This window comes from Cuculus canorus, chromosome 15 (assembly GCF_017976375.1).
Source record: "Cuculus canorus isolate bCucCan1 chromosome 15, bCucCan1.pri, whole genome shotgun sequence".
NCBI lineage: Eukaryota > Metazoa > Chordata > Aves > Cuculiformes > Cuculidae > Cuculus > Cuculus canorus.
Window position 1 is genome coordinate 5,037,155 of NC_071415.1, and position 23,453 is coordinate 5,060,607.

A 23,453-nucleotide genomic window follows, 5' to 3' on the forward strand; every position below is an offset into this window, starting at 1 on the left:
TATATTTCTTTGACTGTTTAATGTTTTCTTTCATCGCCTTCATAAATAGTAATGACTAGCTTATGTATATCTGGGGAAGTAAGGCAAAAAGCCCTTGAGTGTGCCAAGTCTGAAAAAGCTGAAATTAGTGTATCGAATGTTAGGAAAAAGAAGAATTAAAGCTCTTATCAGCTAACCATAAGCCAAGAATCTTTTAAATTCTGACAATAACTTGGTAGAGACAGCTAAATCTAGCTTTACTTATGAGAGACAATGGCAGGCGTGTGGTTCAAAGTAAAAGGTTTCGGCTTAATGAAAGCTATTTAACATGTTATTCTAAATCCACAGAAAGGCAAATCTTTGTTCCGAGGTGTAGATCATTTCTGTTAGGGGAATCCCACAATTTTTAATGAGTGTTTTTCTTTTTCTCATTTCTAATGAGTTTCAGCACTCCGATTCCAGAATGGTAGCCTTCAACACTGAGATTTCTAATGGTAATAAAGCACTTGAGGTGATATTTAATTAAAGTAGAGTGGTGATAGGAGAGACCTGAGCAGGGCTGAAATGCTAATGCTTTTGTGTAGCTCAGTGTCCCCTTGTGATTGTGATTGATGAGTTGATTTCTCTTTACAACTTTATTTGCATCATGTACGTCTGCATTAGTACAAGCTAATGAGGTAGAGGTGGGGTGAAGAGCTCTCTTAACTCTTAAGGAACCTATTAAATAACTGGTTTATGGTGGGTGATGTGACTCCGCACACAAATGCTAGTGCTTATAATATCTGTATATACTTGACAATACGCACTCCGCCACCCACTGTCTGTCTTACTCTTTCCCTCTTCCATTTATCTCAGTTATCCTGTTGAAGTGATCATACCAGGTAGTGGCTGCTGTAGGAAAAGCAGAGCTTTCTTTGATTCTTAGAGGCAAATTAAATCGATCAGGACTTTTTTTTTAAAAAATAGATACTTTCCTTATACTTAGAATTCTTTGTTACTGAAATGCCAACTCCAGTGTGAAACTGTAAGGGCACAATTGTTTCTTGTTGGGAACCAAGAAGTTGTAGTGAGACTATCTAAGCTTCTTAAGATATCAGTCTTCATGGCCATTACGAAATCTGGCAATTATCTTTTTCTTTCAGTTTCTTCCTGTGAGGAGGATTTGTTTGCACCGGGACAAACAAGGAGGCTGGCTGCACTAGGGTAGCTGTTTTGGAAGGCACTTCAAAAATCAGAACATAATCTTGTATATAGGGACCACAATTATATTTTTTTACTATATACGTAGCATGTAGAGTGTAGTTAAAACGCTTTGAACTTCTGTAGCCTAATATTTTTTTATTTTTCACAGCTAATACATGTTGTGTAAAACACAATTTAAAACTAATTTCTTACCATTTCATTTGGTAGTGCAGATCTGCAAATCTTGGAAGCATTGTCTGTCGCCTCTGAACTGTTCTACTATCGCCTCTCTGTAACTTCAGGGATAGAAGCGGTCTAGCTACCACTTTCTCCTTACCATTTCCTCTTCTGTCTGTGTAGTGAATAGAATGCTCTGATAGTCTTTTTGGTGTTTAGATCAAAGTATTATTTACTCTAAATAGAAGAGAAGAAATAGTTTAAATCTCTGTAAAATAACAATCAGTCTTATGTGTGCACATGTGTAACCTAACATGTTACCATCCCTTCTGTTGAGATTTTGGGCTGATTTCAGTTTTGCAATCGCTACTAATTTCTCGGGTTAAGTATTTATTCCTTTGCAGTCTTTCTCCTCATGTGAGTGTGTGGTTTTAGGCGAGCAAGGGTGTTTATTTCTCTGAGTTCACAAGTGTAGAAGTTTTCCAAAACCAGTTGTCTCAGCTCACATTTGAAAATAAATTGGTAAATGAGTGTTTCTTGCAAAAACAATAGTTATTGCCTGTGCTCCTGATGCTGGTGACGGGATCTGCCTGAATCACTGTTCCTTACCTTGCTCATTCTTCTAGAAGTCTGCTGTTAAATGGAAGGAGTACCTAGACAGATCATTGCAGAAATGACCATGATGCTCTCAGAAGCTGTGTAGCTGGAGGCTCAAAGTGCTCTGGTTGAGATAGCTAAAATATGTGTTGTGTCCAGTCTTCATCTCATTTAGTGGAGAACTGGGTTGCTTATACTGAACCAGAAAACCAGACCAGCTGATAGTATAGATGCACATAGAGACCTCCAGAATTTCTTCTGAGCTTGCACGTGGTGAAGGGGCTGGAGAACAAGTCTTAAGAGGAGCAGCTGAGAGAGCTGGGGTTGTTTAGCCTGGAGAAGAGGAGGCTGAGGGGAGACCTTATTGCTCTCTACAACTGCCTGAAAGGAGGTTGTGGAGAGGAGGGAGCTGGGCTCTTCTCCCCAGTGACAGAGGACAGGACAAGGGAGAATGGCCTCAAGCTGCACCAGGGGAGGTTCAGGCTGGATATCAGAAAAAAATTTTTTCACAGAAATGGTCATTGGGTCAGAGGCTGCCCAGGGAGGGGGTGGAGTCACCGTACCTGGAGGTGTTTAAAAGACAGGTTGACGAGGTGCTCAGGGACATGGTTTAGTGGCAGACAGGAATGGTTGGACTTGATGATCCAAGAGGTCTTTTCCAACCTGGTGATTCTATGATTCTGTGTTGGGCATGGCAATTTCCTTGCTGATCATCTGACTGCAAAGTGCAGTGCAGTCATAGAAACAGTACACATCCCCAAATTTAGTCTAACATTGTATCTCAGTAACTAGGTCAGACTTAATGCATCGTAACTATGCTTCTACTTAACTGTTCCTGCTGAATTCAATAGCTTAGAGTTAAAAAGCTGTAACAGTTTCTACAAAGCAAAGGCACTGATATGTGAAAGAAAAAAATAAGTTCAGCAGACTGTCTTCATGGAAGACAGTTATCTTTTAGAAATGAAATGCAGCCTTGTGCAAAGAGTCTGTGCAAGGTACCCTGTTACTTCCAAATACCTTCAGTGCTCTGCCGATTACAGTGATGTTCAGTAAGTTTGGATTGCATTAGAATGTAAAAACTTTGGATTCTACTGAGCTTCATAATCCTAGTGAATTGTTGTTCAGGGGAAAGGACTTCCTTGTTGGAGACCAAGCTCAGAGTGTCTATATCCAGTTAATTTCTTGAAAATATCTATAATTCCTCTTTTACTTCCATAATCACTGAGAAAATGTTGCAATTTCTGTATAGGAGAGACAGTTCTGTTTGTCAGAGATGACCCTGCACAATAAGGTTTCTTGGCGAGTAGATGTTTCGTACATGAAAAAGAAAGGTTAGTTCAAGATAATTATTTGTTAATATTCACAGAATCACAGAATTGTTTAGGTTGGAAAAGACCTTTAAGAACATCAAGTCCAACTGTACACTCAACATTGCCGACTCCACCACTAAACCATGTCCCTAAGCACCACATCTACGTGTCTTTTAAATCCCTCCAGGGATGGTGATTCCACCTCCCTGGGTAGTCTGTTCCAGTGCTTGACAACCCTTTCTGTGAAGTAATAATTCCCAATATTCAATCTAAACTTCCCCAGCACAACCTGGAGCCATTTCCTTTCATCCTGTTTCTTGTTACTTGGAAGAAGAGACCAAATAAGAGAATATGAGGACCAGCAAGTTACAGTATTAATGCGGAGTTGTTTGCACCAGATGGTTGCATGGCTTAATGGGAAGCTTACTTTCACACAGATTCAGTATGGACTGTTTGATGCTCTGGTTTTAGTTTTAGAGTATTTGCTTTTTTTTTAACTTTTTTTGATAGAAATATACAAGGATTTTTTGCCTGAGGCAATAAGAACCAGTATTTAGCTGGGCTGTGTGGGTCAGTTCAGGGTTTGTAGTAGTTTACCAATTTATTGTTTTAGGTTAAATGGTGCAATGACGTTGCCCTTTTGGATTCACGGAATGCAAATGTCAGCCCACAAATTCTAGTAGCGAGCTATGTTTTCCAATGTCTGTGTTATGTGTATAAGAAATGGAAGCAAAACTTATTGAATTATTAAAGCCCAAGACATATAGAAAGTGGGATTTATGTTCACAGTATCAACCTCGCTCTCATTTTTCTGCCTAGAGCAGTAGAGACTTTTACAATGTGTACTGCTTCTATTGTTTGAATTAATGTCATATCCTCTGTTTAATTGGAAATATTTTATATCATAATTTGTTTGCTTTTGCCGTGTGTGAGAGGTGTTGAGTTCAGGTTATTTAAGTGGTGTTCAATCTGTGTTACTAAAATGAAGTTAAAACAAAAATTTGATTTTTTTTAAATAATCCTTATTAGCAAACATTTTCAGATCAATTTACTGTGCTTCGTAACTCCCCACTGAATTTGGTTCTTAGTTTGATACCATGAACTTATATAGATGCGTATGTGTGCATGACACTAAAAGTGAATTTGATGCGCATTGTCTTTCTTAATGGATGTTATTAATCTTTGCAGACCTCTCCATGGGAGGATTTGAATCTACTTTCTCAGCTTCTGTTAATTTAAATCCGCTCACTGCTTTGCTGAGTTTTGGTGGTGTGGTTTGGTTTGCTTTGGTGGTTTTTTTTTTACTATTCTTCAGAACTGTAGGGAGTGGAAATATTAATAGTTGTATAATATTATTTTAAACATTGAACCTCCTTGTTACTGCTTGAAGTCGGTTGGCGAGCAGTGAACCCTTTGTGGTTATTTATGCAAGGTGATTAATATACTTAGCACTTCATCAAGACGAACAAATGTGAAGTGCCGTACTTGTTTAAAATTCCAAAATATCTTTTCACCCTCCAAACCGTGGATCAATTGGCTACAATGGTATCTAGAGCAAAAGGGAGCAGGCAAACACATTCTCTAAATTGTGCTGGTCCTGTAGACGCAATTTATGCTCAGAAGAGTTCACAATTGAGTAATATTTTGCATGAAAGCTAAGGTGTATGTATGAAAGGTCATCCGTTGCTTTTCATTGCACTTAGGTCTATTTACTGTGTTACCACATCACTCAGATGACATTTTACATCTACTGTACTCTCAATTGTTGCAATAAATATTAAAAAGAAAAATCAGATTTTTGTAGGTAGGTGTAGGAAGAGGGTGCTGAAGAAGTCATAAAGGATGAAGGTGACTGCAGGAGCCTGAGAATTTTAAAAGATAGGGAGAAATAAATCAGGGTCTATATAAAAAGAGGATAAATCACTAAAAGGTTTGGCAAAATAAACTAAGTACATTTTTAGACGTAGACTTCTACCTATTAGATCCCTACCTGGAAGCCTAAATTCCATTCATACAGTCTTCCATGTCTTCTGAGGTGGATTGAGTCTTCCAAAGTGCACGCTTGGCGTACATGCCAACTAACAGGTTTGGTTACTTACCCACAGTAAAATTATTGTTTCTACATTTTTGTTGTTATATTTACTCTTTGCCAGCTGAAGACAGATTTATTCGTGATGGATTATGTAGTGAGCATTTTTCGTTGTTGCTCAGATAAGTCATCAAGCATATATAGAAAAAGCACATGATAAGAAAAGCCTATGAAGTTTCTGCCTTGCGTTACACCTTTTCTGAAGCACAGTCCTTAACGGAACTGATCCTGCTAAGTCTGACACAAATCAGTAGGGATTAGTGAGCTCATAAATTATTATTCCCTTTTATTTTGTTCTCTGAACTAGTTAAAAGCAGATGATGTTGCTTCACTCTTAAGAAAATTAGCAACACACTCATTACACCTATAGCTGGTTCGAGTAAAGGTCTTTCCTTTTACCCAGGCAGACTTCAGAAGAGCATAAGTAATTGACAGTACACATTCCAGTGTAGAGTGAGTTCAGGCGTACTAGGTGTTCATTAAAAAGATAATGGGAGAGATTAGTTTGTGAGTATAATACATCTCAAAATTGTTCTTATACAGATATCAGAATATTAAATAAAAGGGAAAGACTTCATGAAGTCTTGTATATTCCCTCTTGACATGGGTAGATATTCTGGGTTTTTTTTCTTTACAGTATAGTGATATTATATAATTGAACTTAATTTAACTTGACCCAAGTGATGTACTATACCATGTGATTGTAATATTTAAAAGAAAAACTTCTTTTCCGATTGAATGCCTACTAGCTATCCATTTCTGTGTAGCAGTATCTAATCTGAATTTCTTTTGTAGCTAGAATGCTGACACACGTGCTGTATTCTCCATCTTGCTAGGCACACACTCAGCAAATACTGAACTGTTTCACTATTTTTCAATATTTTACTTAATCTAGTGTTCTGGTATACGAGACAGCCAGTTCATTTTGCATGCATTGAAAGCATTTTTCAAGATATAACTCTTCTCTCCCAAAGTAGTCTATGTAGATGCTTATTTTCACTAATTATAGAATTTAGACGTTGTGGCTGTTATGAAGAAGGGCTAGAGGAAAAAAAAACCCAACTCTCTAGAGAAGATGTGCAGGGAGAAGCAGCGTAGTTCTGCCGATGTGAGAACAGTTTTAGTCCCTGTCCCAGAGATGAGGGAATTAAAATATAAGACAAATTGGCCATTCCTTCCATGGTAACAGAAGCTTCTCAGAGATGTAACAAAGTAGAACTTGCCAATCAGTATGATCCATGAAAGTCATTCGGACGCTTTAAAAAACATTACAGGATTTTGTTCATTTTCTTCGTAACTGCACATTTGTTTTAGCGCTCTATTAATAGATGTTTGTTTATTTTCAGCCAGTTGTGAATTGAGCGTGCTGAGAAATATATTTTGCATTGCATAAGCAAATCTTATTGCTATTTTTATCTCATCAGTGAGAAGAGCTTTACCTTTTTTCAGTGTTGTGCCTTAGTTTGCTAACGACAAACATTGTTGGAGTAAACAGTTACTTGTTAATGCTGTAACAGCATCTTAACATAAACATTAACTGAAGTACACAAATGATTTCAGTGATAAATAAGCACAGTGAAGTGTGGCTGAGGCAGGAAGCCAATCTGTCTATTCCTTGTGCCCAATGATATTTTGATAGTCGTTTTAGTCTTAGAAGTAAATAACATCAGAGATCATGTTCCATCATTTCATTTTGGTGCCAAAAAATGAATGCTGCTTTAAGTGATGTTAAACAAGATGGCATTACTATACTAGTTTGTCATTGCAGCTCACATCATCTGTGTTCCATCATAAATAACAAAATTACGGACATTTTAAAACTAAACAGAGGTGGGAAATGGGTATGGGCTGAAAGCAATGGTAAAATAGTTAATTTCTACATTTTATTTTCTGAAAATTTAAAGAGGAGAAACAGCAGAACGGTGATTTCCTTGCCTATAAAACTGTATTCAGCTCTGTTGACATGAATTAGTTTTAACCAAAAGTTTATGGGCATGAAGATCACAATTCTTGTCTCTTGCAACCGATAAATATGACTTGTGTGGATATATTGGATTCTTAAATATTCTGCCAAATTTGTTCAAAATACTGAGGTCAGACGTATAAAACCAAAAATTCTGCCTGCTGAAAAGTTACAGGTAAAATGCAGAATATATGCAATTTCCGTATACATGTTGCACTTTATACATGGGATATCCATGAACAATGCACAGATGAGTTGGTAGTGTTTTTATGGAGGCAGGTAGAAGTAAAATGTAGTTTACAGTTTAGAAGATATATAGTGCATGAACAACCTGCTTCTAAGGACGTGTAACAAAGCACTTAATATGTAATAGAAATTACATTTCTGTGGTTTCAGATCTTTATTATATACAGACTAAAACTGAAAGGGGTCCAGTGAATGTGCAATGAACTTTGTCCCTCAGACATTTATTCCGTGATGCCAATGGCAAAGAACTTTGCAGTTTTCTGTATTGAACTACGTAAGGATTCTGCTTCCCCAATCATCAGGTTTATCAAGGTGTCCCTGGATTAAGGCTCCACAGTTTAGTGTTATCTGCAATTTGGCTGAGGATGTAATCTTTGTCATTCTCCAAGTTGCTGAACAATGTGGGGCTTTGTTTTGACCCTAAGTTATCCAACATACTACTGGTTATGAGCCAGACGTGAAACCATTGATCTTAGTCTGACATCGTAGCCAGTTTTCAGCCCACCTGACAGTCCAGCCCTTCTTCCTCCCTCAGCTCTCAACTGGGAATGCTATAGGAGACGGCAGTAAAAGCTTTGCTCAAGTCAAGGTAATTGTAGCTAGTGCTTTCTTTTGTCCGTGTAGCCAGTTATTTCTGTTTTTTTCAAGCAACCATGCTTTTCAAGCTCTATTTTTCTCCTGAAAAATCCATGTTGACCATTTCAAATTATCGAAGTTTCATGTGCTTGAAATTGGATTCCAAAAGGATGTGCTTCATGGTCTTTCCAAGGCCTGAGATGAGGCTGAGCAGTCAGTAGTTCCCCAAATTATCCTCTTTACCTTTATAAAAGACAAGAGTAATGTTAGCTTTTTAAGTCATCTGGGACTTCTCCTAGCAGAATAATTTTGCACGGTTTCATAGATATTGGCCCATGATCACAGTGATCTACTTCTCCACACCTTTTGTTGAGTATGTCAAGGCTTCAGGTATGTTCACTAAGCAGTCCCTAACCTGTTGCATCTCCATTGTTTGTTGTCCTTCTCATTCACTACCCATGCCATGAATGATTTGAGTGCAATACCTTTATACACTTGTGGCCGTCTCTTGATTCTATTGATTGTGTGTTCCCTTTTTGTGTCTTCTCTCATTGAGAAACTTTTTACTTCGTTACTTCTGCTAAGTTCGTCGCCTGGGCTAGCGTATCTGGCTTCTCAGAAGTGCTCATACATCCTAACTTCAAAGTGGTGCCAACACATCTCTGCTGCTTCCGCTGCTTGAGCTATGAATATTATTTTTTTTCTGTAATTATAAAAGAAGGCTGAACAGTCCTCGCTTTGCAGACCTGTAGGCCAGAAATGTTTGCTTGTTTCTTTCCTCTCATGTACAATATCAGGTGTGACAACTCTGAGACCTGTGTCAGCCGGGTTATAAGGATAGATTGATGTTTTTACAGTTTCCTGTAAAGGTCTGTAATTTAACACTTGGTCTATGTTGCCTTCATTCTTACAAGTTGAGGACTTTATATCACTACAAAAATTGTTTCTCAGGACAAAATTTTTTATGTTAATATAGCAAAATAAATGTCTGCTGCTTGACATCTCATGTCATAATTGCTTGAGAACTGATTTGGGAGCTGATACAGCTTTAAAAATCTTGTATTTTCAATCGGTATTGCAGTAAAAAAAAAATAATGCTTTTTTTCAACCGCTTCATTAGATACTGAAAAATAATGAAATGGACATATTAGCTGTACTACGATTTCGTGTTAGGAGGTGTCAGTGATTTTTAATCAATTAATATATGGTATAGAATAAAATTTCATTTCAGTAGAAAATTTGCTGACAAAAATTACGAAGCTTTACACGCCTGTAGTAGTTGTTATTGTTTTAGAGGTGGTGGAGAAGGCAAACTAAAATGCAACTTTCTACAGAGATGTGATTGCCAAGGTAATGTTCCTCGACATATAATGCAAATGGTGACATTTGGCAGAAATTAAGACATGCCATAGCTCACAAAATTCACTTGCATTGTTTGCGAAACTATTCTTGTCTTGCACGCGCTATGATTGCTGCTTCCACACTGCTCCGGCTGTGGATTAAACAAATATAAATATGTTTTTCTAAGAAAGCGTTCCAAATCCATCTCAAAGAATTGATATATTGTTTCTTGGGGAGAGAAGGCAGACTAGAAGTTTTAGCCAGTCTCTTCCCTGTCTGTAAATCCTTTATGGAGAAAATAATCAAATAGCATAAAAGTATAAAATTCATTTTGAAGCTTTTCTGCTACTGTTGAAACCGTATGGAATCATAGAAAAATGTAGGTTGGAAGGGAACTTTAGAGGCCATTTAATCCCATCCTTTTTAAATTGGGTGTATCTGCACAGATCAGGTTGCTCAGGGACTTGTCCAGTTGAGTTTTGAAAGTCTCCAGGATGCCACAAGCTCTCTGAGCAGCATGTTCCTGCGCTTAGCTTCCGTCATAGTCATTATTTTATTCTTTGTAGCCAACTAGAATTTAGCTCTCTGCAACTTTTGACTGTTGCTTCTCATTCTTTCACCCTGTAACTCTAAGAAAGGTCTGGTTCTGTTGCTGTAACCATCCTTTAAGTTGGAGAAGATGCAATTAAGTTCTCTGTTAGCGCTCATCACTGCAGGCTATGCTAAACCAGGTCCCTCAGCCTCTCTTGGTGTGTCGTGTGCTCCAGCCCTCCAGTTGTCTTAGCAACTCACCTCTGAACTCTCCGGTTCACAAACGTATCTCCTGTCCTGGGAGATACGCAAACTGGACACAGTGCTCCAGAAGCTGTCTCACAAGTGCCGTGCAGGGAGGAATGATCTCTTTCCTCAACCCACTGACCGTCGTTTTGTTAACGCAGCCACTATGCAGATAGCCTTTATTGCCTCGAAGGCACACTGCCCATTTGTGCTCAGTATTCACTGGGACTCTCACAGATCCTTGTCTGTGAAGCTGCTCCCTTGGCAGTCAGTCCACAGCCTGTACCGATGCATGGGGTTATTCTGTCCCAAGAGCAGGACTTGGATCAGATTTCTTGTCGGCCCATTGTCCTAAAACCCCTATAATGACTTCTCCTATTTGCTCTCATGTGTGAACTTACGTTTTGACATTTCATCCAAGTATTTTATGAAGATGTTCAATGTTTTTGGACCTTGTAATGATGCCCAAAGGATGGTGCTCGTAGCTGACTGACAGTTAAGACTTCTAAATGTTGAAATGTTGACTGCTGGTCTCCTTAAAGGCTAGTACTCCAGGCAGCGTTTATGCAGCTTGTATGTTGACAATCCAATCCTGTTCCCTTTTATTATATTCCTTTTTTTCCCTTTTGTTCAGGTACAAAAATGCTGCATCATCTTCTTTAGTATGCTCCAGTAAAGGTGTAAAGTGAGATTAAGTGTACTTTCCTATATTGACTTGTAGGAAAGGACAAGCTCCTTTTATACCTTTCTTTTGAAATGTTCTAAGAATCAATTCTCATTGTGAAAATGGATTGTAGATACACCTGCTGAATGCTCCAGATTCTCGTGTTATATGGGTCTTCAAGCAATTTTGGAGCCTTGTGTTTTCAAAATGTGATGTAAAAATCTTTCCTTGTATTTAAGAAAGGAAAATATTTGTTGATGGAATAGATGTTTGAGTTGCAGTTGAAAAAACCTGTGTAAAATACTTAGGAGTCAGAGTTGGAGAAAGTGAGGGACAGGTGGGAAACGAGTCGGTGGTAATGTGGAAGCAAAACAAATCAGTGTGACAGAGTCTTGTCCATTTGGGGCATTGGAAATGGCAGGAGAAAGAATTGTCACGTAGGACAAAGAAAGCTGGTGTAATAAATCACAGTGTCATAAAGCAGAAGAAAGTTTCAGCAGTGACAATTGGAAGAATGAAGGTGTCCGAGGGAATTCTTTCTTCCACTGTATCTATACATACATAATATTATGTGGTCTTGAATGCAGTTAGGAATTCAGACCAGGACAGAATTTTTGGTAAGTTATTTGCTGCCTTTTTTTTAAACCTATATAACCTCCCTACTTTGTATGGTGGTGTGATGGTTCATTGCTCTGTTCCATACGTCAGGCACTCACACAAAATGAATATTTCATGTTCAGATGTGCACGAAGCAGTAGCGAGAGCACGAACTTTTACTGGAATACGGTACATTGTATGTGAAAAGGGCCAAAAGGAAATGTTTCTCTGTAATGGGAGTAAAGAAATAGTATGTTCTTGCTAAGACAGTAAAGAAATTCTTTTTTGATTACTTGCTATTACCTTTTCCCCTAAGATCTCTGAAAATTAATTATTTTGCAATATGTTTCTTACATTTGACGCTACCCTTCTTTTGGCGCAAGATAGTTCTTTAAATGAAATCTGAATATGGCTCTTGGCTGAACCTTCCAAAAAAGAGACGTGGCTGGAGAATTGATTTTGTGTGGTTGCAGAAGCAAATGATCTGAGTCAAGTGTCCTGGTCAGACATCAAGCTACAACAGAGAAAGCTCAAGAACTCAGTCAGTTGCGGTTATCGGTCCAGTGTGGTTGGACATGTCTTATTCAAAAGGGCCTGCTTTAATTAACATTAATTGGGGAGTGCCAGCAAGAAATATGGAAGTATTACACTACCTTTTTGAAGAAATCCAATACATTGCAGTTGGAATATAAGTCTAACAATGAAATGATGGCTTTTTATCTGCTCTTCTGTCCACCCCTCCGAGTTTGAAGATTTGTAAGAATAATTCCCATGTTACGTGCCTGCTCTGTTTCTGAACTCCAGTGTCTGTAGGCAGTCTGTGACAGAGTAGCAATAAACATGTTTTCTGTGGAGCTGTTCATATCTACTTCGTTGTTGGGGTCTTTTTTTTTTCCTTTATTATGTGATTTAATTAGAATTTTAATGATTTTAAAACTACCTCCAGTGCATCTAGGAAAGTTCCTTTGCTAGTGAAGCATTAAGTTGCTTAAAATGCCTCGCAGAACTGAACCTTGGAAGCATTTCTGAAATATTTCCCCTGCTAAGCAAGAGGGATGTTGTGAGGTGAAACAAAAAAAAGAAAACAATATTTCATTTGTATGGAAAGATGAAGTAGGTTTAATGTAAAACAGGCTACTTCAGTATTGATGGTTTACTTGTGGAGTTCAGCAATCATAAAATAGAAATCTTATTGGTATTAACTCTACCGTGTGTAGGACGAATTAATCGCACAGAAATGCATACGTTCCTGTACATCATAGCTGTCTAAAAGCCAAAGCCCTGGAAGTTTAGGGAGGTTTGTAAATTTGAATACAGCCGTCTTAATCTTCAAACAAAAATGTTCTGCTTCTGGCATCGTGCATAGTAGCATTTCACATTTTTTTTTTAAGCAGCTATTAATATAGTCAAGCTGTGTTTTTTCTTCTTAATCATCTGCCCGGTGGTGCGCTCCATAACTGGTAGCAGGAGACAGAGGAGTGGCCTGCTGTGATTGATGGGGCAAAGCCCCGCGAACAGCAAGAGTCCCATCTGGATTAGGTTTTGGGAGCAGTCAGATGGTGAGAGGGAGGTCAGTAAGCCTCGCCTTAGCTCCCCCTCCTTCAACACCCCGAGCACCCACACTCGTACGCACGTTACATTGCTCAGACGCCCTCATCCATAATTGATGCTTGCTTTGGGCAGATGCTCTATGGCCTGGGACTAGAGCTTAGCAGCTGCTGAGTTTATGGAGAAAAAAGGGAGCAGGATGGTACAGCAGGTATTTTCACTTTTATTTTCACTTGAAACTCTTGATTTTAGTCGAGCCATGGCATTTCTTCCAAGCTGCTGCAGCCCTGCATGCAAAACTTCTAATACATGTTTTGTTGCTTAAGTCTGAAGGAGAGCAAATGATAGCAGTGATTTTGTATCTCTCGGTATATCTAACTGAGCCGTTCTTATAACCAGCAGGTTTATAGAGTAATATTGCATTTTTCTGCTTTGTTTCTGTGCCCTAAGGATACGATGCAGTTTGGCTCACTTAACTACAGTATGAGAGGCTTCCTCTAAACGTGCAATATCTCTTGCCAGAGAAACAAAATGCACCAAACAGAAAATAGAATAAAACAAACAATAAGCTGTTAGTTAGACTTTAAAATGCAGGCAAGCAGAAAGTTTTTCATTGAATACATTTTTATGCTGTAAATGTGTTTTTTAAAAAGGAACACTGCATAAGTAATGTTTTTCGTGCTCTGTCTTTTGTGTACAAACATAACAAGCCTGCTTTATTATGTTTTGACACTTTTCATGCGTTTCTTAATTACGAAATCCTTTCAGAGGAGAAGATGCTGAAAAGGCAAGTTGAGATCTGAGATCCTGTGAGCATTATAAATTCTAAGCTTTTCTTCAAATGGAGAAATATATGTGGAATAGGAGCGACTTCACTTACCTACATCATTGGAATGCTTTATTTTTGTGTTCTTTAAAGCTCAACATTTAACCAGAAAGCAATAAATTTGATTTTATACACTGCCACGTAAAGCATATTTTTGAGTTGAAATGTGGTTTTCATTAAAACTCAGACCAGAACATTTAACAGAGCCTGACTGTCTGCCATCCTTTGTTCTTCCTTCTGTTGCCAACAACTACTTTATTAAAAACTATGCACAAAATGAGCATAGAGGGGTCATTTAATCTTAAAGATACTTGGAACTGAGTCTGAAGGCTGGACTTCTGTTTAGCCTCTCATGCCTAGGTTGTGTTAAGCGATGTCTGTGTACTGTCATCCACAGGTTTGAGATTACTCTAATACCTGAGTTCTTAGGCTAAATTAGGATCAATATTTCCTGTTGCTTTTAGGGCCATTTCATGTTTTCAGCTTAATGCATTAGATCTATTATTTTCTTTATTCATTTTAATTCACTGTATTTTAAATAAATAAATAAAGGGCATAATAAAGGGACATTTTAGGTAATTAAATCATTTTTCTTTAAAATCTATTCAAATGTATCTGTTGTGTTCTAAGGTTTCCATGAACCACGTCTATATACAGACGTGTGTTTGTTGGCAACGCGTTGTTCGTTGTATAAATTTATATTCTAGACAATAAGCTATCAGCTTGATACCCATGCAAGTAGTAAAGAATATGTTTATACATACGTGTTTTTATACTACATTGTAATACCCTGTCTGCTAAATTCATTGTGAATCATAAATTCACGTTCATTTTAAAGGCTGCGAAAGGCTACAGTGGACACCAATTTTAAGAAAGGAACAACTCAGATTTATTGTCGCTGTTGTTTGACACTTAGGGCCTACAGTAGAGTGTGCAAGTATAAATCCTTTGGTGTTTCCTCCCCGCCCCGCCCCAAAAATCCCACCTACATCCCCCCCAGTTTAATGAACACGCAGTTCCTGGACGATTAATCTTGTGTGCCAGTTCTCTACTCTTAAGCGTGGTGGCAAGGCTGCAAGTCCCTGAATATGTTCTATATATATTAAGAAAAAAAACCACCAAAACCAGACAAACAAACCCTTGACCCTTCGTTGTTTACTTATTAATGGGGTTATAAATAAGTGATCCAGAGCTCAGCTTAAGAAGTATAATGAAGGAAGTAGTAGAGTGTCAGCAGTGTGAAGGTGCTGGAATCACCGGTGCAGTTTGCCTTTCGAGGGTAGATCTAAAATTTTGATCCGTTTGGAGTTGCTGGTAAAAATAATATCAAAATTCAACCCTCTTAATTAAATATTAGCTGTAATTAGTACTAAGTGTGGATGCTTTGAATACTAATTAAGGTCTCACGGAACTGCTGTCAATGTTAATAAGAAACAGCGGGGGTCTCGGCAACATCTGGTTTAGGAATCAAGTTAGTATAAAAGCCTTTAGATCAAATGCACCTGGACATTAGCCCTTGTCCCTTTGTTGCCGTTATTGTTCATTTTTAACAGATGCTGCCTCTAATACTGTTTAGCATCTGACACGAAGGAATAGCTTAAGGACCAGCAGTAACCAGCTACTGTATTTCAAAGCCAGCACAGAGAAAGTGCTTATATGGCAGAAGTTGATTTGCTGTTGTTCATTCTTATCACTTGCTGAAGTCCCTCCTGAAACAGTTGATTAAATGAATTTAAGGTCCCCTGCCTTCCCCACAAGTCTTAAAAATACTTGTTTAACATTTAATAAATGTCTCTGGTGTAATCCAATCATTTCTGGTTTTAATTTAATCTCAATTTTTTTTTAATTAGTGAAAATATTAAGTAAAAGAAATAGGAAAGGGACCTTGCTGTTTTAATGTAAGGGGGTATAAGTATACATTTACAGGAGTTTTTAACCTCCACTGAAATTTGAAGAGGGCGAATTTCAGTGCAGCAATAACCTTGGAGAGATTGTAGGTATATGTAAATGAAACTTACTGACTTACCCCCGTGAAGTAGGTAAATGTCACTGTTTTCATTTTAAAGGTGGTTGAATGAGGCAACGTAAACTACTTGCTCAAGGCCATATACATTAAAATAGTAGCAAAGATTGGACTAAAATTAGGAAGGGTTCGATTGCTAATTTAAAGTTCTAATTTTTTAGGACTCACTGTCTTTTACAAAGGAAAGTTTATTTTTCCCTTCTTAGCCTGCCACGTGCCACGGTGCTGTGATTTTGCAAGTTCTTTAAAGCTCTTCAGTTCAGGAGCAGTTCAGGTCAGAGAGCTGATGTCTGAATTAGTTGAAATTGGCTGGAAATGACCTTAAGTACAAAGTGCAAAAGAATGTCTTTTATTCCCCCAGTCTGTTTTGAAATTAGGAAATCAAGAACCAAAGAGTTCCAATAAGCAAAATCTGTACAGTAGTCCCGTGCAGGTACTTGTGCATGTTTTGTTGGGAGAATGAGAGAGTATTTTTAAAACTAATTAAAGTTTTGGTCAAATATCCATTTTTACATTACTAGATATTTCAAAGTATATTTTTATCTTGTAAATTAGTTTGAGAGAGTCTGTGTATTAATGGCCTGTAATGCTGTGTCATCTGTAGCATCATGTTTTGGACATCTTTTACATAGGTTCTGAAAGATTGTTCTATACATTTCCACCCCTAGAATTATTACTGTTTCATGTGAGCAGAGCATTTAGTCAGAATTCTTTAACTGATAAATTAACATACTTGATTATCCTCTATAATATCAAACATAAACATGGATCTCTCTATAAGGACATGAGTGCACTTGGTTTTAATTTTATAGGCTTGTTATAATATGCAAATAAAATACTGTTGTCTTCATATTTAAACCCTTTGAAGTTCTTAAATCTGTTTATTTTGACAGCTTGCAGCACAGAATGTTTTTTCTTTCGTTAAGATTTTCAGATTCAAATGTTTAATATTTTGATTGTGGCTTACAGTTGCTCAATATGGTGTGTCTCAAAGTATTTCTGAACTAGAAAAACAAAGGCTTTTTTCATGTAATTATAGTTTCAGTATACTGTTATGTTAACGGTATACCCCCAAGTCCTGCATGTATCGTATTCTGCACCGGTGAGTCAGGATGGATCCCAGACCATGGGCTAACCTTATCCCAGCTCTGTATTGGCAGTGGCTCTCAATAGCCTTTGGAGTAAGCATTGTCCCTCTTCGTTGTCTGAGTTGAGGCATTAGTTCAGGTAGATTGCACTGACCTTTCCCAGTTAAAGAATAGTCTACACTTACCTAGAGGACAGTAGATTTGTTTGTTTAATTATGGTAAGATTTAGTAGGGTTAATGAAATGGATTTAATTCAGATAAGAAATTTTCTCCTCGAGAAAAAGACGTTTCGCCACTTTCAGGCCAGCAGCCTTAGCGGAATATTATCATCACTTTCTGCATTATGTCTGTAGGGTCATCGCTTACTTTATCTCACGCCACCTTTCTTCTTCCTTTATTTCCCTTTGATTTCTACAGGGTAATCAGGAAGCTACAGCACCTCCTGACACAATGGCACAGCCTTATGCCTCAGCCCAGTTTGCTCCACCTCAGAACGGTATCCCTGCAGAATACACAGCCCCACATCCTCATCCAGCTCCAGACTATACAGGCCAAACCACTGTTCCAGAGCACACGTTAAACATGTACCCTCCTGCTCAGACACACTCTGAACAGAGTGCAGCTGACACAAATGCACAAACTGTCTCCGGCACAGCCACAGTAAGTCAAGGTTTCAGCTATTTCTAAAGCAGTATGTTTCAAGTTACATGTGTATTTATTGATAACGCTTATTATTACTTTACACTTAATAGTTTTGTGCTTAATTTGTGTTAGGATTACTCACCGTTGTCAAAGTGTATTGTTGAAATTTGATAATATAATTTGTCTGCTTTTGGAGTCTCTTAGTAAGTGTGGGAGCTCTGTAGAATCTGTAGTTTCCTTTTCTACAGCAGTAGGCAGACCAAAATCATTAATAGCAAGCCCATGAATCATAATAAAGTCTGACTAAGTCCAGTATGGGAAAATATTGCAAGTAAGTGTTCGTTGGCATTCATTTAGGAAAAGAAAAACTCCAACTAGACTTACTTTGTTATTTTAAATCACCTCTGTATTATTGACACTTATGAATAGTTTATCATAGAAGCCTTCATGGAGTGGTACTGTATTGATGTTACTCGCGAAACCGTGTGGTTGAGTTTCGTGAAGAATGTGTCTGTAAGACTGTCTTTTCTAGAGAGCTTATTTGTGCAGCCATTACAGAAGTTGTGTGTTGTTCCGTGCTCAGCAGCGGGAATTATAAACTTTCCCTGTGTTTGATTTGTATATGAAGTTCTGAAGTGTCACGAATTATGCAAGAAACGCCTTGGATGGTCCTACCTTGTGATTTAAGTCACAGATTTCACACAGTGATAGCTTACTGCTTCTAGCTTAATTCTAGATTGGGACACGATATTTCCAGGGCCAATGCTGGCGGATTCCAACCATTTGTGTTATATGTGTAGGATCTAGCACAGAACACACTGCATTTATTGCATGCTCTTGAAACAGCTCTACTAGCTGTCCTCATCCCTGCCACAATCGTGCTTCATACCTCATCTTACCTCTCCTTCCTCCCCTGGCACATATCCAGCCTGGAAAGTTTCACGCAGTAGGGCAAGAGGAAAGGGAAAGCATATTCCTTTAAATGAGTTGGTCTGAAGATTTATGGTTATTGCCACGTCACTAATTTCTTTATGTGGGTATGAATGAAAAAGAGAAGTCATAGTAATAACAAAAGCACAAAAGTCCTTGCAACTATCACGGGGATGTCCTTGTGAATTAATTACACAATTTTGTGGTTTATCCAGTAAAATGTTTCAGTTCTTTTATTTCTGGCTTGGTAACTTGATTGGCCCTTTTCTCTGGTAGTGTGAGAAAGTTACAGTTGAAGAGCATCCCATTTACTTTTATCTCACGGTATTCTTTGCAGCTCTGCAGTGTCCCCTCTTATTCATTTCTTTGCTAAGCTGAATTCCTGCTTCTTTGCAGCTTTTTAAGTTTTCTTCCATAATAATGTTTTGTTGTTGTCAAAGCCTTGACGTGTGTCACTGTCATTGATTTAGAGCTGGAACCCTGAGGTGGATAGGTACTCCACGAGACTGGGTGTTAACAATCCTTTTCTTCTTTCCCCCTCTCATTCTTTTTATATTCTACCATCTCGCTCTTTTGACCACTGCTGCACACTGAACGATCCACTGAGATGCCCAGCTCAGCCTTTTCATATTTTGAAGCTATTGGTCTATTTGCCATTCAGTTCTGACGTAAAAGACTGTCAGCACTAAAATCAATAGTAAAAACGCTCGTCGATGCAAGTGGGACAGGACCTCATCCCTCATTGTTTATTGCTTTCAATTTATTGTGTTTCCTCATCCCTTTTTGATTTTTCAGTTTGAAGAAGCGTTAGTCTCTTTATCAGAAAAGTCAGGTATGCATTTTTCCAACGTTTTCCAAGGCCAGTGCAAAGAAATAATTTGAATTGTCTGCAGTGCCCTTATCTTTTTCAGGGGCTCTATTCAGTCCCAGTTCTAGCAAATCCAATTATTCCCTTGAAAGTTTCCCACTTCTGACATGCTAATAGGCTTTATTGTTATTTGGTTTTGTATCCTTTGCTATCTGCTTTCCTTATTTCCTTTTTGCTTTCCTAATATTCAACTTATATTTTACCTGTCGTAAGCTTTCTCCCTTTTGGTTTTACTCGGAGTGAATATCCATTCCCTTCCCACACTGTAATTCCACTAACCTTTTGTATTTGGGCAATATACTATAGTTATTTCCTCTGTTTATTGTAGATCCTTTCCTTGCCTTGCTGTTGCCTTTCTTAGAGAGGAACGTGCACAACTTCTTGAAGAAGCTCCCGTGCTGATTATAAAGAATTTGATGTTCTTACTTTTGAATTTAGGGTATTTTTTGAGGAAGTTAAGTGGGAATATTTTTTGAGTTTGGGGTCTTTTTTCTTAAAGATATTTTTTCTAAATGCTTAGATTGTATGCATAGGAATTGCTAATTTTGTATTTTGATGTTATGAAGCAGGAGAAAATGTACAGAATGAAAGGGATGTAGATGTTTAAAGACAGGGTGATTTAGTTGAAATAGTATAAAATCATCTGCAGGTAATAAAATAAGAAAACATTAGAAGTTACTTTGAGTCTTTTCTGAATAATACGGTTCCCATCTTCTTGGATCAATATGTTTGTTTAACTTTAATCAAGGAAGTAGTCTATCTGAGTATATGCATAATCAATACTCATCCCATCCTGGGTTATTTAAGTGCTGGTAGACTTTCGGCGTTGCATAGCATCAAACATCCTTTTAGTCATTAACAAAAATAGTAAATTGCTTCTTTCAAGAAGGATGGATCGATGATAAGTGTGTTACAAAGTTACGGTAAAAGTAACAAGTCTGATGATTTTGCAGAGTGGTTTTGAATGTTAGGTTAAACCGATTTTAAAGTATTTTTACTAAGATGTTTGATCATTTTGTGAAATATGAAATGACCTTTTTAATAGTGTACATATGTATACACAAACTTATTGTTCATATGTACTTGCAGGAGTAAAGTTCAATTTTAGTCTGTCATTTTTCATGCACAACTTTTGTTATGTCAGTGGGAGACGATTATGTAAATACAAAGGGCATTAACTGAGCATGTGTAGGAAAGCAGGTAATAGCAAAATAGGTGTTGTTTCTCTACCGTTTCCTATTCTGAGTGTATTATACTAATAATTAAGTAAATATCACGTATGGTAAAAACTGTATTTCTAATAATGCTCTGTGTTTTATGTGTGTGTGTTTATAAAATATTTTCTACCCTAAAATTTATTCTACTTTCACAGTAGTGAAAACTTGAGATCATTGTGCAGTCCTTCTGTCTTGGACTGTGACTCCACCAGGTTTTCACAAGCTGAAAAGTCTTAATAAGTTGTGTGCTTGAAAGAGGAGACCTCAAGGGAAAATGCAGCTTAACTTGAGGAGTGTTGGTGCAGAGTGCTTTCTGTCAGAGGTGGTTCTGAATCCATACCCGGCATGACATTTGGGATGCAGTGCTGCTCGAGTGCTGCAGAAGACATGTAGTGCAAAGGGAGGGGTTATCTGTGATCAGTGAAGATGGTGAGGTATTCTTTGCATGACTTCTCTGTTAAGACTAAATTTCAGCTTGATTACTACCAGAATTCCTCCCGTAGCATCGACTGACCTTCATACCGTTCTGTGTGAATGTAATTGATATATTAGATGTCTGTTGTTAAAGTTGCCTTGCTTTACCTTGGAATTTTGTACATCTGCTGAGATCTAATGGTTCCCAAGTTGGATGGTTTCTTATTTTGGTGTTGTGTCCAGGTTTGTACATTCTATAGTCGTGTTGCGGAGACTGGCTTTTCATCCAGGGGTTTGGGAAGACTTAGTGATACTCTGGGTTGAGAAATTATTCACCATGTTGAACTTGAGAAGTTCAGAGAAAAACATACAACCTTTGTTGATGGAGAGGGTAGGGGTTATGTGTTTGTTTGGCTTTGGGCTTTTTGTTTTTTTGGTTTGGGTTTTTTTTTTGCTACCGATTTCTCTTTTTTTCTCACTTTTTAATTTGTGTGAGAAAACTGACAGCAGCAAACATTTATAGTGAAGTGCTTTAGCGCAGTGTCTAAGCCTGCAGGTGGGTAGATTGTGTTACTACAGTTCTCTGCAGCACATTTCTATTTTTTATTAGCTCTTTTCCCTGCTCTGTTCTTTATGTAAGTTCTTGAAATAAATGGTTTTATTTTCCCCCTTTCTTTGTTTTTTGTTTGTTTGTTTTCCCTAACACTTGGTTCTTCTCTTCCTTCCCTCGTATTTTATTCTGGGCCTGTCCGTCTCCTGGATTTGGATTCATCAGTAGTTGCAAGAAATTCTATTCCATATTAAACGGTTGCCTGTATCCTACAGGTTTGGTTGAGAGGTGTCCATCGGTTGTTCTTGCAGCAGTGTGTCACTGAAGTCGAGATGTTTAAAACAAAGTTGTCTGTAATTTGGTGCTGCATTGTGTAAACTGTGGTTGTGCTTGTTGGCATTGAGGTGAACTTCCTTTAAGTCCATCATTTCAAGTGTAGGATGCTTTTCAGTGCTGCTGAGCTCAGCTGGCGTTAGCCTTCTCTCTCAATGTTCTGCTTTTGCCTAGCAGGTTTTTCATAATGCACCTGAAACTTGGATCCTGGAGCTGCCTCTTGTGGCTTGGGAATAAAAAATGACTGGCTTGCCTCTGAGTGTAGTTGTGTCTGGAAAGCATGCAGAGCAGGATCACACTGCGGATAACCGTGTCAATCATTTTTCTGAATAGTGGCACTCGGAGGAGTTGGCTCCCCCTGTGAAGAGGCTGGGAACTTTACACCATGACGTGACTGTCTTGCAAGTCAGATTTCCCCATAGATTTTTTTTTATTCCCAAATGCTACCAATGACCTAGTTTTTATTCTATTTTAGTTCTGTACTTTTGTCTATAGATGTTTGCTGCTATTGTGTTAGATAGTTGATAATATTTTGACAATTGGTAGAGCAGTGTCTATTCAATCATCTCCATCACACCCTGCTGGCGCTGGCTGTTGTATCCGCACGCTATGCTGTTTCAGTTATACTACCTATTATATTTGGTCCCATCTGCTGCTTGAAGGAAATATTTGAAGGAGCTTGACTCAAGACCCCAAGCGCCTCAGAGCTGCAAAGCAAACAGCCCGGTCCAGCTCCTGCTCTATACTGAACAGATCAGAGCTGACATTCCAAATAGGTAACGTAATGCTGCGCTAGCTTGGGGAGGGGCAGTAATGACTTGTGATCATAGGCATTATTGCTTCTAAAAGGCTTCCTTGTTGAGAGCCCTGCGTGCAAACTTTGCAACTCTGCCCCATGTGCATTTCTTTGCTTATGCTAAGGAATAGCCGGAACGCATTCGCTTTATCGGCTGTGTCAGTGCATGTATTAAATTAAATTCTTCTAAAGGATACACAGAATCTTAAACCATTTTCCACGATGCCATTTATAAAGTGCTTGTCTTTATACTTATTTGTTTGCTTGGTTTGAAGATAACCACCATTTTTTCCTGTGTTGCTGAGTTAACTTGGGCTTTGCTCCCCGAAGGTGCTTGTCGTTCTGCGAGTGGGTGGCTGATATGAGGAGAGCAGCTGTTACACTGTGTCGTGGCTTGATAATAGTGCCACTGCATACATATCGGCATGTCTTGTGTTCTTCTGAAATTTCAGTAACTGATCTTTATGATTTAGATATCACTGCGGCTTCTTTTTACTTTTGATTCTCACAGTGAGAAGGGATTTCGAATGTCATGTTGAAACAGAAGACACAAAAATTATTATTATGGGGGGTTTTTTTGAGATGCTATGATTTTAGCTTCGTCTCATGTTTTTTGAGTGCTTGAAATTGGTGAAGGAGTGAAGCTGAAGCACACACCTCCCCACCCCACCCCCCAAAAAAAAGACCAAAACACCAAGAAACCACCCAGGGATAAAGAGG

At 38.2% G+C, this 23,453-nt stretch overlaps 1 protein-coding gene across 50 annotated transcripts in view; it reads left to right on the forward strand.

The window, feature by feature from the left end:
• The window catches only part of RBFOX1 (RNA binding fox-1 homolog 1), a 1,213,941-nt gene that overhangs the window by 1,065,928 nt on the left and 124,560 nt on the right, over window positions 1-23,453 (forward strand). For 46 of the 50 annotated variants that reach the window (XM_054080127.1, XM_054080124.1, XM_054080166.1 and 43 more), the window contains one exon: window positions 17,401-17,643. In XM_054080127.1, the coding sequence (XP_053936102.1) occupies window positions 17,401-17,643 (243 nt within the window). Of the gene's footprint in view, window positions 1-13,209; window positions 13,258-17,400; window positions 17,644-23,453 lie in introns of those variants that run through there. The other 4 variants (XM_054080162.1, XM_054080157.1, XM_054080161.1 and 1 more) reach the window with 1 other exon arrangement.